The 13300-nt window shown below is 33.1% G+C and overlaps 1 protein-coding gene across 1 annotated transcript; it reads left to right on the top strand.

Annotated features, from left to right (window-relative positions):
* The first annotated feature begins 20 nt into the window (after nt 1-20).
* LOC110024621 (protein ENHANCED DISEASE RESISTANCE 2-like) lies at nt 21-1108 on the top strand. The gene has a single exon (XM_020724692.1). It carries the CDS (start codon nt 103-105, stop codon nt 1009-1011), a length of 909 nt encoding a protein of 302 aa, XP_020580351.1. The 5' UTR covers nt 21-102; the 3' UTR covers nt 1012-1108.
* Nucleotides 1109-13300: the final 12192 nt, after the last annotated feature.

Genomic DNA, 13300 nt, shown 5'->3' with positions numbered 1-13300 from the left:
GGCGATTGCGCCACAAAGCAGATGCCTTTCTCCCCAGCTGTCTCCAGTCTCCACTGCTAACCCCTTCCCTCGCCGGCAAAACCTAGACTTCCTGCAACATCAATGTTTCCGACTAAAGTCAAACCCACCCAGAACTCCCCTTCCGATTCCGACGGCGAGCTCCCCTACGACTGGCGGCAGGAGGTCATCGACGGTGGATCCCTCCACCGCGTGGACCTCCACGATGGATCCAACGGCTGGGCTTCCCCTCCCGGCGATCTCTTCTCCCTACGCGGTCCCGACTACTTCTCCCGCCGGAAGAAGCTTCCTTCCGGCAACTGGTTGTTAGTCCCCGCTGGCGTTGACTGGCTCCGATCTCCTCATCGCCTCGACAACGTTCTCGGCCGCCCTGACAACCGCGTTGCAGCAGCTCTCCGCCGCGCTCATTCATATGGAAAATTCCTGAAATCCTTCGTCTTTGCTGTAAATCTGCAGGTTCCCGGCCATGAATGCCACTCCGCCGTCTTCTACTTTGCGACGGATGATCCAATCCCTCCCGGATCACTGCTCCACCGTTTCATCCATGGCGACGATGCGTTCCGTAACTCCCGATTCAAGATGGTGAATCGGATCGTGAAGGGGCCTTGGATCGTGAAAGCGGCAGTGGGGAACTACTCGGCTTGCCTTTTGGGGAAGGCTCTGGTCTGCAATTACCATAAGGGGGAAAACTATCTGGAAATTGATGTGGATATTGGGAGTTCAGCTATTGCCAGTGCGATACTAAAGCTGGCGCTTGGTTGTGTGACTTCTGTGACTATTGATATGGGATTTGTTGTGGAGGCGCAGGCAGAGGATGAGCTTCCTGAAAAGCTGATTGGCGCTGTTAGGATTGCACAAATGGAGATGTCAGCTGCGGCGTATGTTGAACCACCAAAAGGGAGAGTTGGGTCTGCTGCAACATCGGCATTAGAGCAGAGAAGGGGAGGGCCTGTAAGGATTGTGCAGGAGAGGGACGATGAGGCAGAAGGTTAGACTTACTTTCTCCCTCTTTTTATCAATTTATTCTGATTTGTATCTGTTTATTGTTGTTAGAGGAAAAACGCTACCTTTTTTGGACTGAGAAAAAGAATGAGAAAAAGAAAAAAAAAAAAAGGAAGAAAAAACCCAACTTTTAGGGTCTGAGAAAAAGAAAAAAAAAAGGAAGAAAAAACCCAACTTTTAGGGTTCACAATGGATGATTATAATGCTGTTTGATCTGGTAATTGTTATATAAACTGATTACCCTTCTTTCAATAGAATTAAAAAGAAATTTTCTTCTTCAATCATGTGTTTGTTGCCGGCTTATCTGCTCATTCTCTGCTTGTAGGAAAGATCCCAATTTGGTTATTAGTAACAAAAAAAGAATGCTATTAAATCCATTTCCACTCTATTTAATTAATAAGAAATTAATATGTGCCAGGAATTTACTAATATTATCATGACAGTTGGTTCGTGGAATCTACAAAGTGGGCAATGTTGAGCTGTCCACTACACCTCTAAACTCAAGAATGTTATACCTTTGGTTCATTGCATCTATATCTTGTACATATATAGAATGAATAAAAAAATTTAATGACAAAAGCCCTGCAAACAGATGAATCAAATTAGTATTAATTCCATCTCTCTCAATGTCAACTAGCCAGAACATCCATCGCTTTTAAAATATGAGTTGAAACAGCATTTTAATTTAATTTTTTTTTTAAATTGCATGAATTGATTATAAATTTCTTCATAATTCTGCTTAAACGAGCTTTAAAGCTAGTGGATTAAAATATTCAGAGGTGCATCCGACAGCAAAAGAAGTCTGTACAACGCACAGATACATCCTGGGGACTAATATTTTTTCATTTTACTACAGAATCCTAGAGAAATTGCAGTGAAACATCCTTCTCAAGTGGCTTCAACGCCTCTTGGTTGTGTAATTTGCATCCAAATGTTGTTGAAGAAGCATTTTCTTTGTTCAAAATATGATGGTGATAAAGATAAAACAAATCACAGAGGAAATCAGTGATAAAAGTATGTTACTTCACTTATTTTCTGAGCACTAGAAGCAAGTGATTTATTTATGTTGCAAAATTTCATTAAAATTTTGGATTTGATAATTTTAAGATGATCCCATATGACTTTTATAATCTTAAACATTCAACAAAAAATCAATGTAAATAGTGTCATAAATATTAAAGAAGATTGAAATCACCAATGCAATTTGAATATAATTGTTTGCATTGATATATTATCCTAAAATCTTAATATGGTTACTGTTCCTTATGAAGTTATCTGCTCACTTCAATCTACATTTAATTTCTGTCAATATATGGGCAACCTTAGTTGTCCAACTCACCTGAGGAAACCCAAAGAATGAAACTTAGAAGGTTGCATTACATTAGAAACTTCAGCAAAATAACTTTGTTAAGTTTCCGGTGGTTGGGCTTCGTAATTATGAAAAAATATTATGTTTCGGACGCAAGCTGTGTTCGGACAATGGCTGCGATCCACCAGAGGTTGTTTTTTTTTTATTCCTCCGCTCCTTCCGGTGGATCTTAGTTGTTGCCCGGACGCAAACCGGACTCCAGATGTATTATTTTTTTCGTAATTACGGCTTCAAATAGGCAATAACTGGCACTATCTAACACTAATTTTTTCTTATAAAACAAATTTGAAGGATGAACAATACATGAAGCTGCACACCAACAACATACCTACAGCCACCCACCACCCATTAGAGAAATATAAATTAAATTGATAATATGAATGGTCTTCCAAGCTCCACATAAGTATTCATTCAACCAACGGTGGAGAGCTGTGGAGACAGCAAAAGTTTCTTTTTTTATTCTGATTTTTTAAAATTTTTATTGTTTTATAGAGTTGAAATTCGTAGCCATCTTCTATGACCATGTAAAGAATGCAAAGTAGAGAGCTAAACAAATTTGGCAAAGGCCACAAAGAAAATAGCAAATATTTCACTGCAGAATGCGAAATTGTTCTTTTCGCTCTGCCTTGTAAATTTCTTTAAAATTTGTGTTTTTTTCCTTGTTATATTTTTATCACAAGACTGTATTTTATTTCTCTTTGCTTCATTTACAATTCATCGCATTGATTTCATTCATAATAGGCCTATTTTGACATTTGCCCTTCTCCGGCGCATGGTGCCAATGCTAGTCAACATGTGAACCCTCCCAAATTTGTTTTTGTCATCTTTCTCTAATGCGAGAAGCCCTTCTCCGGCGCATCGTGCCAATGCTAGTCAACATGTGAACCCTCCTTCCAAATTTGTTTTTGTCATCTTTCTCTAATGCGAGAAAGGGGGCTAAATGTTGTGAGTTGTTACAATGGGGCCAAGCTTTTCTCTCACACATAAAAAATTTGTGCCGCCTTTGACCTTCAATCCCTGTTGTGAAAATAGAGTTATCTTTGAATAATTTTTTTAAAATTTTAGTTATAAAAATATATGATAGATATTTGAATTTTTTTTACAAATTTTTTTAATTCACTAATTTAAGACCACGTGTCCTTTTTTATTTTAATGCTATTTAAATCGGACATGTCTAACAGTTGTTTGGGTCATGTCGTGTCTGGTGAATTTCAGCATTCGAGAAGTGTGGAACACTGCACGGCTCTTTAGTTAATTATAGCTTTGTATTTTGCACTGCCTCTTGAGCATCTCCTAGAGAAGCTCCTTGATTGATGGAATAATTCAATGAGCAATGTTAAAAAAAAAAAAATTGCTTAGTAGTCTTGATATATTGATATTTTTCTAAAAGTAATGAATTGAATATATATCCAAAAATCTTGTTCTTCTGTAATTTTTTTCTTTGGGGGGCGTTTTTAAAAACGCCGCAGTACCGTTTGAATTCTGTGTTTTGGCCGCTTATCTGAAAATGCGGTTCTATTTTTACACTAAATGTAGACCGTCCGTGTTTCAGGATAAGCAGATTGTTTATTCTGAAACGCACAATCTGTCTCAAACACACGCTAAAAATTCATATTCTGAGACGACTACTTTCTTTGTTTGCACGGCAAAAAAAAGAAAGGTGGATTCATGCATAAGTCTGTTATTATTAATGAGGACATAATTGAGTTTTTAAATTTCCTGTTAATGCGGGCTTCTGATCAATTTTATGGAACAAAAAAAAATATAATTTTATTATTATTATTATTATTATTATGATTTATTTATTCTTGTGTAAATGGTGGCCAGCTATTTAGGGCTCACTAAAGGACAAAATTTATGGGAAATTGTTATTTGCAGAACTTGGCTTAGCACTTCAATTAGTTAAGCATTTAAATACCATTTCCTCTATAATCACTATTTGCATCAAGGCCTATTAAAGACATTAAATTGCATATAATCTTATGGAGTCATTTTTATAATCTCTGGGAAGAAATATGTAACACAGCTATTGCCAGTTGTCAAATTTTGGCCTCCGTTACTTCCATGACGATATAAGAGAATAGGCTAAAATTGAGTGATTCATTTTTTTAATGCGGCCTTCTCCAATTAATGGGATGAATACTTTTTTATGATATCAACAAATATAATAAATCATTTCATTTGGGATAACTTTTGTGATTATTTTTTTAGCTTTCTTATAAAAAATTCTATTGCCTTTGATGTTCTTCTACTTTATTCATGTCTAAGACTATTGATACACCATCAATAAAATTCCATCATCTAGCATGAATATCGAGGCATCACATTGATTTCTAGGCAATTTTTTGAGCAATAAATATTCAAATCTCGATAAAATGTCATCCAAAATTTTGATTTCAGCAAACTTACAGTCAAATTGACCTACTCGACAAGAAGAACCCAATATTACCAAAGTTGGTCCAATCCAAACCAAATCAAGCCTAGATTAAGCTATTAAATTGGTTTTAAAATTTTTGTGAACACATTTGGAAGGTCAAACGAATGTCGACTCTGACGAGTCTATAGTCAAATCGAACGTCTTGACAACTGTCGTCGTCGACCACCGTCAATCGCCGACGACAACCATAGACCCCTGTGAAACACTACTGTCATCATCAACCACAGCTGACCGTCGTCGATCATCGCTAACCACCGTCGATCACCGCCAAACATCGTCTACCACTACCGATCGGACGTCGCCAATCATTATCAGTCGTCGTTAATTGACGTTGTAACTTGGAAAACCTATTAACACTTTTTCCGCTAGTGGAACAAGTAGTTGCAACTGTAATCATCTTTTATTTGCCGCCGACGATTCGTCGACCATCGTCAATCGTCGGCGACAACCATAGACCCCTGTCAAACACTACTGTCATCATCAACCACGGCGGACCGTCGTCGATCATCGCTAACCACCAGTGATCACCGCCAAACATCGTCGACCACTACCGACCGGACGTCGCCAATCACTATCAGTCGTCGTTAATTGACGCTGTAACTTGGAAAACCTATTAACACTTTCCCGCTAGTGGAACAAGTAGTTGCAACTGTAATCATTTTTTATAGTGAAACTCTTCAGTTAGATCAGTTCCCGTGGATTTTTCCTTTATGTGTTTTCCACGTAAAAACTTCTGGTGTCATTATTAGTTGTTTTCTCTATTTTGAATGTGCACTGAATCTCCGTACCACACTAAAAACAATAATATGCAACTCTACTGCCGCAAATTTTCTAGCAAACATCAAGTACGATGTTAAAATTCTCATTTTTTTGCCGTAAATTTTTTCGCGCATAACAACTTTAAACATTGTGGGAGAAATATTCTCAATTTGTTACAAATACTCTTCTATTGGCTAATTGGCAACCATGACTCTTTTCACAAGCAAGCAAAAACACCCAAATCTTGTCCCTTGATGGTTACATGTGTAAATTAGAGGAAAATCAAATTCATATCTTTCAACCTTTAGAAGAAGCTGACAAACTAATCTAAAAACTCATTTACACTTATTATTTACAAGTTGCTCGACCAACTCACAATTCTTCAATAGTTTTTCGAAAATAGGATCACCATGCCTCATGAGTACCTCTCATAATATAGTATGAAATAAGTTACAATGCCTCCTTAAGGAAGAATTTGTAATGAGGGAAATGAATCATCTGGCTCCCTTCATAGCTTTAAAAAATTTTCAACCCAAACTTGTGAAATTCTCTAATAATATTTAAGTCCAATTGGATTCAAGAAGCATGTTATAGATCATTATAATGGACCACTTATCTCTATGTATACATGAATCACTATAGAACTAATCCATTTTTCTTTTTAATTTTCTAAATTAAGGGAGATATTCTTAAAGAATACTTCCAATGATTTTCTTTAAAGGCTCATAAAGTTTATGCAGCGTATTTGAGTTAGTAAAATGCATTTTCTTTGTGATTTATATTTCGAACATTGTTTACTTCTCATTGATGGAGACAGAGCTCATTTAAATTTTAATCTTTTTTTATTGATGATGACATCAACATACTTCAAAATCTACTCAAACAATCCTTAAGTAAATAAAAGAATTTACAATATAAAAAAAATAATTTGATTTTCTAATATAAAAAGGCAGAAATAATCAATAGGTCAGTAGTATTTTTCCTATTAATTCAGTATGAATCATCTAATCATACTCCATTATATCCATCAAAGTCTAATAATTAATAGAGATTCAAAATGTTAATTATCTCTTTGGCCAAAATTGTTAAAAAAATTTAAATGAAAGAGATCAATTCCAATATCTTCATTTTCATTGTTAAAAAAAAAAAAACATTCAACAAAAAGTTAGGTTGAGTATTTGAAATGTTAAAGCCATTTGAGTCATTATTTACAATTGAACTCGCTTTTGTTTGCAATCAGCCTCAGACTTATCCTTGAGTCTGAAAAAATAGTGTCACATTGATCAGGATTGTGTGAAAGAGCTATATTTATATGAACAACATGTAAATTATCAGCCTCAAAATAGATAACATCAGCAGAGTCATGACAAAGAAATTATTATAGTTATTGGATAAAAAGTTCCACCACAACTTGCTTTTCCTCAATAGATCAAGATCCTATCGCTTAAGTTTCTTTTTATTAAAATTTCTAAAAGTATCGAAATGTGATTTGGAGATAAGGATTGTCTTTTAAGTACAATTTTAGTATAAGTAATCTTTTCTTAAAGATGATATTTTGCATTATAACATAAAAAAAATTGGCTTTAAGTGATATTAAAAGATACACTCATATTGATATTATAGTTATTGGATCCCTTGGCTTAAAAATGACATTCTATATTATAATATCCAAAAATTGCCTTAGATTCATGTTAAATTGGGATTTAATAAATCTAGTAAATGGGTGGATTTAATAAATCCTGATTTACTAAATCCCGCTAATGTTAAATCCTTCCTGCAACCAAACACCCCCATAAGGTTGCCTTAATAAAGTTTAAGAGTATACAAGGTGCTACTCACTAGAGTTAACGAAAATAAGTTTATAATAAGGTCTTCAATATAAATATACAAAAGACACACCAATAATGTCTCAATGAAAAGTTATTTTTTTATTGAATCCTAACAAAAAGAGCTTCATGAGATTAAGTGATTGATAAAGCCTCTACTAACCAAAGACTCTCGTGTTGATCAGTATAGGTTCGTTGAAACTATCAAAAAATTAATATCTTCTAAAATACTAATTCTTTAAAAAAAATCACAAAAGGTTAAAATCTCATAGGGTATAGTTTTTTAAAATATCTCATAAAGCTAAAATCTTAATATTATAAGCTCTCCATAAAATCTTTGAATGGAAAAAGCTTAAAATATATAAATTTTACAATTTTTTTTCTTTTTGAAAAGTTAGAAGGATCAAAAGATAAATTTTTCACTTATCCAAAAAATTTTTAAAAGCATAGATGTAGAAGATATATATTTTTTATTCATCTCCAACTCTTAGAAAGTAAAGGCATAAAAAATATAGATATTCTACTCATCTAAACTCCTTGAAGGGCATAATTTATAATCAAGAAAATCAACATAAATTGCTACATAGAGTACTTTTTAATTTTGATTATATTTACCAAATATTATTCTTGAAACTTAATAATAGAGCATCATTTTTTCTTATGATAAGAGACTTGTGTTTAGCAAGAGCTTAGAGATTTAGAGTCTGTTTGATGCAGTTACAGTTGTTTGAAGAAGCAGCTGTGAAACTGCTATAGAAAAAGTTGTTGATCAAAAAACTGCGATGTCTAATACAATTTTTTTTTTTTGAAAAAGTCAGACCGTAACTTCTAGCAGTCACCACGCTTAGCTAGATCCAATAACCAAACATAGCTTTCAAATGTAATTTTTTGAAAAAACAAGCAACATGTTTTTTTGCTAGAAACGTTGTGGTGCAACATTGCACCACCACCACCACCACCACACCGCAACCCTAAACACAACCTTAAATAATCTTAGAGCTTTTTCAGATGTTCAACACTGATAACTACCACGATCAACGATTATGTTCAATCACCAATGCTTGTTCGTTATCATCAGATTATCATTATCCAACTAGTATCATCCTATCAATGTCATATGACAACAACCATCTAATCATTATTATTTAACCCTGCATCATTTTTTGATCATAATCTTTTAGCCATTATCCATGTACCTTTGCTATAAATACATGATCATTTATTGTCTCACAATTTTCATATTCTCCCGCACCCTCCACACATTATTTTCACCACTCAAATGAGATTGGGCTAATATTTAGTGCATTATTTTATAAAATTTCTTCCCTGAATAGTAAAAAATTAAATAATTATAATCTTAATTAATATAATAATTATTTCATTTAGGCAAGGTTATTTTTGTTTTATTGCTTTCCAATTTTCTTATATTAAAATTTTGATGTTACATATGTTCTTCTTTTTAAATATGTCTACAAATTTAAGTTATAAAATTCTCATTTTACCATCGTAGATTGTGTAATGCTTATTGTGTGCCAAAAAAATTGTGGTGGTAAAGCGAAAATTTAGTGTCTTCGTGTTGTGCTCAGATCTACACACGTAGATACTTGGAAAATACCATGAGGAGACATTAGAATTTTTTACGTGAAAAAATTTGGGAAAGACTAGCCCAGTAAAAGTAATATACTTTTTTGTAAGTGCATATATTCACTCTTCTCATGAATTAAAGAACGTGTAATTGGAATGTTGATATTATAAATATACAATAGCAGTTCAACTATAATAGCCACAATTAGGCTACAAAAATGTAATTCTAGGCTATAATAGAAATGCTGATATGTTACAACTATATTTGGGATACAATATTAGCAAACAGGAGTCACCTATGGTGGTGAGCAAGGGTTTTCGGTGGTGGTTGATGATGGTCGTGAGACAATAGTCGATGGTAGTCAACTACTGCTAAGACAAGAAGTTATCATCAGGTCTTCAATATGACGTTATATCATACGACCGTATTTGAGATAGAATGTTTGCCAGCAGGGGTCGTCGACGGAAGAAGATTTAAGGTGGTCAACGATGACTGACGGACAGTGGTCGATAAAAGTTGGTAGTCACAGAGGTCAGAAGTTATTATCAAGTCTTCAGCCCAAAACAAGTCCTGGAATTTCTTTTATCCTTCCCCTACCTCTCAAGTGAAGAGAGAGGGACCTTTTTATAGCCTCCGAGGTAGGGGATTTTAGTACCACTTGATTAAAGATCCCATATTAATTCTCCTTAATCATAATAGTTATTTTAATGATTTGAGGGCATTATTGACATTAGAATTAAGCGAGCTTAAGATTGTTGGATTCATGCCGTCAAGACGATTTGATTTTAATATACATATGTCAAAGTTGGAGTTAATTTAATCATTCAACTGATAATCCAAAACCTCACAGTATGCATTAATGGCTTCATATAGGTTTAATTGGACTCAGATTGAACCAACTTCTATATGATCTGGTTCATCTTGTAGAGACGACAAGTAAATTTCTTATTGAAAATACCTCGAAATTTATGACAAATGATAAAAAATTTTTGAGGACGCGTCCATACTCAATAAAAAATATTTCTTGATAAAAATCAGTCATAAAAATGTTTGAAAGCTCGTGGCCGACTAACCAAAACTTTATTATTATTATTATTATTAATAATCTTGTTTAAGCCCAATAAATTATGTTTTGCAGCCAAGTGGCTTGCAACACACTTGCGCGGGACCACCCTCAAATCATGCTTAACAATTTGTTATTTATTATTAAAAATTTTGATTAAGACATTGAAAAATTAAATTTAGTTTGCTAAACAAAATACAGCACACAATTTTATTTTAATTTATAAAATAATAATCTATAAATTATTGCTCTTGCAGTTTAAAAATATTGCCTAATAAAAACAAAAAATAATCCGGCTGTTTAGTAACAACGATCATATATTCTACATCAATAGAAGAGGGGTTGTGCTGTCAAATTTCAGTCGCCTACAAACTCCAAGTAATTTAAATTACCTCCTTATAAAAGAGTGACTGTCATGATCATATTCAACCAACTATGAACACCAAATGTATTCTTCAATATCTACTTATGTCTTAGAAATAATCTCCACTGTACATATTGATATCAACACTTAAAAATTATTAATGCAAAGACTTTTTAATTTATGCAGTAAATGTTTTATTAAATTGCAAAATAGAGAAAGAGCTCAGTAAAATCACAACCACCAAGAAGAGTCCATTCAAAGTTATTAACCTGTTTGTATATCATGGCCATAATAATGAGAGATCTCATTTGTAATCCTTTAGGGATAGGCGAAAAAAAGAGAATATATAAGAAAATAGCAAGTTGCCATGCTAGGTCATTGCAACATCTTTGCATAACAAGCCTCCAATCCAAACTAACGAACAATTATATTGCAACAACCATTCTGAAACATGTCATATCAGTAAGCTTCAATTATATAAAAAAGTATCCAAATAGCATTCAAATATAGCAGCGAGTAATTAGTTGAGTCTAATTTTTGTATTAGTAAACTTCATAGCTTTAAAAGGTAAAAATATTTGCAAAAAGATGTGGGGTCAAAAGTCAATCAAATAGATAAAAATTGAAGTGTAGCATATATAATGCTTTTATACAAATAAGAATAAAATTGACTAAGAAGAGGCATCCCCAAATAGTAGCAGAGCACACAACAACAGAACTTCCCAACTAAATAATTTGATAAGTTATGACAAAAATAACAACATCAGTGAATCATCATCCTGATCTAAACTCAATAACATAAAATAGAAGCATGCCTATGATACATAAAACTCTGAGAAAGCCAAAGTTGAAAAAATAACTTCTGTATGTGCACAACCCAAGATCATAACCACTATCCAAATCAAAACATAACCTAAAATTTAAAAATATAATAATAAAATAATAAAATAGTAAAAAAAAGTCTCATACCGACATCATAACCAAAATTATCCAAAAATAATATGGCTTTTGTGTAAGTAAACCCATCTAGTAAAATAACCAGAGCCAAAGAAACCATAATTATCTTCCAAAATAGTAAAGAGAGGTGATGAAAGAGTGGATTTCCCCTCTACCCTATCACTTTTTGCTGTTTAAATAAGTGACAAAGAAAATTTTCTATTTAAGCATTTGCACAGGCAAAGAGACTTTGTTAAACACTCTATCATTTCTTTCAAGCTAAAGGTAGTGTGAAGTTGTGCAAATATATATATATATATATATGTATATAATCTTTCGTAATGATGTTCTATCAAATATTGTCAGAATAGTTTAATACTTGGGATATGTTGTAGCCCATGTGAAAGAAGTTTTCTTAAGACTAGAGCACTTTGAGACATTAAGAGAATAGACACATTCATAAAAGATATAAGAATGGGATTTATTATAGAAGGCACAAAGCACGCATAAAGGTTCAACCTAAATACCTCTATGAAGTAAAAGCATCTCTTGTTTTGATTCCTTCAAACATAATTTTTTAATTTAACACAATATATTTGAAAAGAAGCATTTGAACGAAATATATTCGCTCTAGCACACTTTAGTTTGTCACCATAAAGGTAATTGTTTATGTGGTTATGAGAATAGCTATCTTTACCTTGTCATAATCAATCCAAAAATGCATCAACAATTGGAATATTTAAAATCAAATGGAGTTAATCACCGACTATAGGATATAAAGAATGCACACTTCAATTATTGTTCATAATAAAATTTAGAACCTTGGTTCTAAAGTTACAAGATATGGAGGCATACCTATATGTTTTGTGTATGGAACTATAATTAATCCAAAGGCAAAAAAGGAATGAGAACTTGAAATTAGGAGTAATTTTGAAAATAGAAGCCATTCCTCAATCCTACAACAGTTTTCTTGAGTGTTCTCTAAAGTGGGAAGTTTTTTTGATTTAGGGTACATAAAAGTGATCCTTAGAGGTTGTGAAACCAATAAGAGAGAAGAGAATTGGTGTTCAAAAAATCTCAAAATAATTTAGCTATACACATGATATTAATAATATCCAGATTTAAAAAGTCAAGTCCACTAAGATCCCTAGGTTTGGTGGTTATATTTCAAACAATAACGTGAAGCTTATTATACTTGCCATTATGTTGGATGAAATTATTTATAAGAGAAGATTTCTTCATTTTTAGTCCTTAGGGAATTATAGAAGGTCTAAACAAATAGTACAAGTAGCTTTAAATGATTGATTTTAATAATTGGAACTTTCTAGTGAAGGATAAAACTTATTGTTTCTAACCTCCAATGTAATAATGTATATTTTTGTAAAATGTCGGTGTAATCAACAACTTGAAGATTGAATGAATTGATAGTAATGCCCAAATAATCCCATGGGGGAGCTTTAAATTGAAAAACCAATGATGTTACACGTATGCGGTTCGAGATGTTCATTAACAACATTAAAAAAATAGATGGTGGATTTGGAGATGTTTTCATATACATGAGAAGGCTCATTGAAGATATCAAGAAATGAAACAATAAGAGTAGCAGTATTAGAGTAGACTTTGCCAAATACCAAGAGATCATCAACATAAATAAGATGGCTAATCTTTTTGTTATTAAGGTCATAAGTAGAACTTTGATGGTATTAATCCATAAGACTTGAAAAGACATCCATTATAATAAAAAAAGATAAAGAGAAAGAAGACATCCTTGTCTAAGACTATAAGCTCTAAGAACACAAGTACCATGGTTCATTTTTTAAAGTTTTTATGAAATTCACCCAATGATCATAGAAAAATGAACCAGCATAGCACAAGCTTAAATGAACCAGCATAGCACAAACTTTAACCCACCCAATGATCATAGAGAAACTTTATGTCAACT

Source organism: Phalaenopsis equestris, unplaced genomic scaffold, assembly GCF_001263595.1.
Source record: "Phalaenopsis equestris unplaced genomic scaffold, ASM126359v1 Scaffold000263, whole genome shotgun sequence".
Classification (NCBI taxonomy): Eukaryota; Viridiplantae; Streptophyta; class Magnoliopsida; order Asparagales; family Orchidaceae; genus Phalaenopsis; species Phalaenopsis equestris.
Note: the sequence above shows the minus strand (reverse complement) of the source record. Positions and strands in the feature narration are given on the sequence as shown.

Coding starts and splice junctions, on each gene's coding strand:
- LOC110024621 (XM_020724692.1), top strand. CDS start 103: ATGTTTCCGACTAAAGTCAAACCCACCCAGAACTCCCCTTCCGATTCC.